Source organism: Pygoscelis adeliae, unplaced genomic scaffold (genome assembly GCF_000699105.1).
Source record: "Pygoscelis adeliae isolate BGI_AS28 unplaced genomic scaffold, ASM69910v1 Scaffold120, whole genome shotgun sequence".
In the NCBI taxonomy this organism is placed as follows: domain Eukaryota; kingdom Metazoa; phylum Chordata; class Aves; order Sphenisciformes; family Spheniscidae; genus Pygoscelis; species Pygoscelis adeliae.
The window spans coordinates 755866-758249 of NW_008824032.1; the positions used below are offsets into that span (position 1 = coordinate 755866).

Here is a 2384-nt window from a genome sequence, read left to right on the forward strand (position 1 = left end):
ACCATGAATCTAAGCATGAGTATGTATGTGATCACAGAAGTGAGACCACAAACTGATCAAAGCTCTTCTTCCTCACAAGTCATTAAAGCATATCCATTTAGGTAAAGTGTTACATTAGAGACCTTTTTTTTGTTTTTTTTTTTTAGCAGAGATGTCATTTTGTCATAAATGTATTCAACATAAATGTTGAATTCTGCCTGGATTTTTGCTGTAGTGAAATCTATGGAGAATCTGGTCCTACCATGATTATGGGGCTGTTCTCCAACAAGCACACATTTGTTCTACTAAAATTTACCACACACACATATCACAGCTCTGATAGTATCCCAGTTCAGCTGAGCTATTTTCTTCCTCCTCAACATTTTCATGATGACCCCTCTGATCTCCTCGTTCCTCAGGCTATAAATGAGGGGATACAATAATGGAGTAATGTTGGTGTAGACCAGAGACACCATCTTGTCCCGAGCTGGCGAGTAACTGGACTTAGGACGAATGTACATGAAGGTGGCACATCCATAGTGTAGCAAGGTGATGGACAAGTGTGAAATGCAAGTGAAAAAGGCCTTGCCCCTTCCTGCAGAGGAGGTGACATGTAGCAAAGCAGCAGCAATGCAAACATATGAGGTCAGGATTAGGAGGAAGGGGAGCAGCAGGAGGAGCACACAGGCAGCCAGCAAGGGCAGCTCAGGGGTGTAACTCTGTGTACAGGCCAGGTGCAGCACAGCAGGGACATCACAGAAGAAGTGGTTGATATGATGTGACTGGCAGAAAGGTAAGCGGAAAACAGCCACCGTCAACCCCAGAGCAACAGCAAAGCCTCCCAGACAGCATGCCACAGCCAGCCTGAGGCAGAGCCCCTCACTCATCACAGCTACATAGTGAAGTGGCTGACAGATGGCAACATAACGGTCGTACGACATGGCTACCAGGAGGAAGCATTCAGCCCCACCGAGTGTCACAAAAAGGTGCATCTGTGCAGCACAGCCTATGAAAGAAATGGTGCTGCCGTCCACCACTATCAGGCCGAGGAGTGCCTTAGGGACAATGACTAAAGTATAGCAGAGCTCGATGACAGAGAGCTGACAGAGGAAGAAAAGCATGGGAGGACGGGAAGGCTCCATAACCACCGCCATGAAGATCATCACATTCCCTGCCAATGTGACCAAATGGACAATGAGAAAGATAGGGAAGAGGAGGACCCGCAGACAGAGCAGCTCGGAGAAGCCAAGCAGGAGGAACTCCATGGTTTCACCAGTGCTCTTATTGTCCCTCTCCATGCAGCTTTCACATGGTATCTACAGGGAGAGAAACAGAAGGGAGACAGTTGAATTTGACCTGATGCCTGGTAATCAATTCCATATGGGAAATACTGTTGCAATACTGTAGAACCAGTGTAGTAAAGCTCATGGTGTGGGGAGGAAGGTGATTTCATTTAAAAACAAAACTGATTTCACTCAGTCACATTCAACACACTCTCAGACCCATATTCTCACAACCACCAAGGTTCTTGTGCCCAAATGATCTGCCTAGGATTCTTTGCCATGACATCGACGACAAGGAATGTCAGCTGTTGGATCTTCATCACTTCTTCTGTGTTGTTCTTAGGTTGGTGACCATGTGCAGGTTTTGAACATGCATTAGGTACCCTTGAGGAGTTGACACTGTCTCTCCATCCTGTCCTGCTTTTGAGAGTCATCATTGGACTCTCCCTCCTGATCTGAGCATCCTAAGAAGCTGCAGATGGATGTGTTGGGATCTTGGTGACCTTTGACACCTAAGTCTTGCAGACATTCTGCTACTGCTCCTTCTGGTGCTTCCACTCCCAGGCAGACCCATTCGTTCTCTATTCACACCAATACTGGAGTTCTCTACGTCTGTGCCAGAGATGTACAAGGACAACCTGACAGTGAGCTGGAGCTTCTGCTCTACAATCTGACTCCAATTAATGGGAATTTGAGGTGTTTGCTGACTGGCTTCTCCCTTCCCCACAATGGATCTGCCTCAAAGTTCATATGGAAACGGGGTTTCAAATGGAAGGGGTCAGTGATTAGACATGAAGATTCTAAAATTAGAGCTGACATTTTGGCTGCTTACATCTTTATGCCTGGCTTAGCCCTATGGCATCAGAGTTGAAGTAAACAAACTTCCAAACTCAAAACCAAAGCTGTCCATGGCAACGTACTCTGTATAACAATTTTTTAAAGAAAATACAAAGCTAATATCTTGGACTTAGAGAGACTGAGATCTTGCTTGTCACAGGAAGAATAGAAAGTTCCTAAGAATGTGGAGTGATGCAAAGCTGTTTAAGTTGTAAAGATCTAGAAACGATAAGGATGTAGAGAGCTGTATAATAATAAATTACATATACTGGTCTCATGTGAACA

The 2384-nt window shown here is 45.2% G+C and overlaps 1 protein-coding gene across 1 annotated transcript; it reads right to left on the minus strand.

The window, feature by feature from the left end:
* Window positions 1–284: 284 nt before the first annotated feature.
* Window positions 285–1277, minus strand: LOC103921854 (putative olfactory receptor 10AC1). Its single transcript, XM_009329892.1, has one exon. It carries the CDS (start codon window positions 1275–1277, stop codon window positions 285–287), a length of 993 nt encoding a protein of 330 aa, XP_009328167.1.
* Between the last annotated feature and the right edge of the window lie 1107 nt (window positions 1278–2384).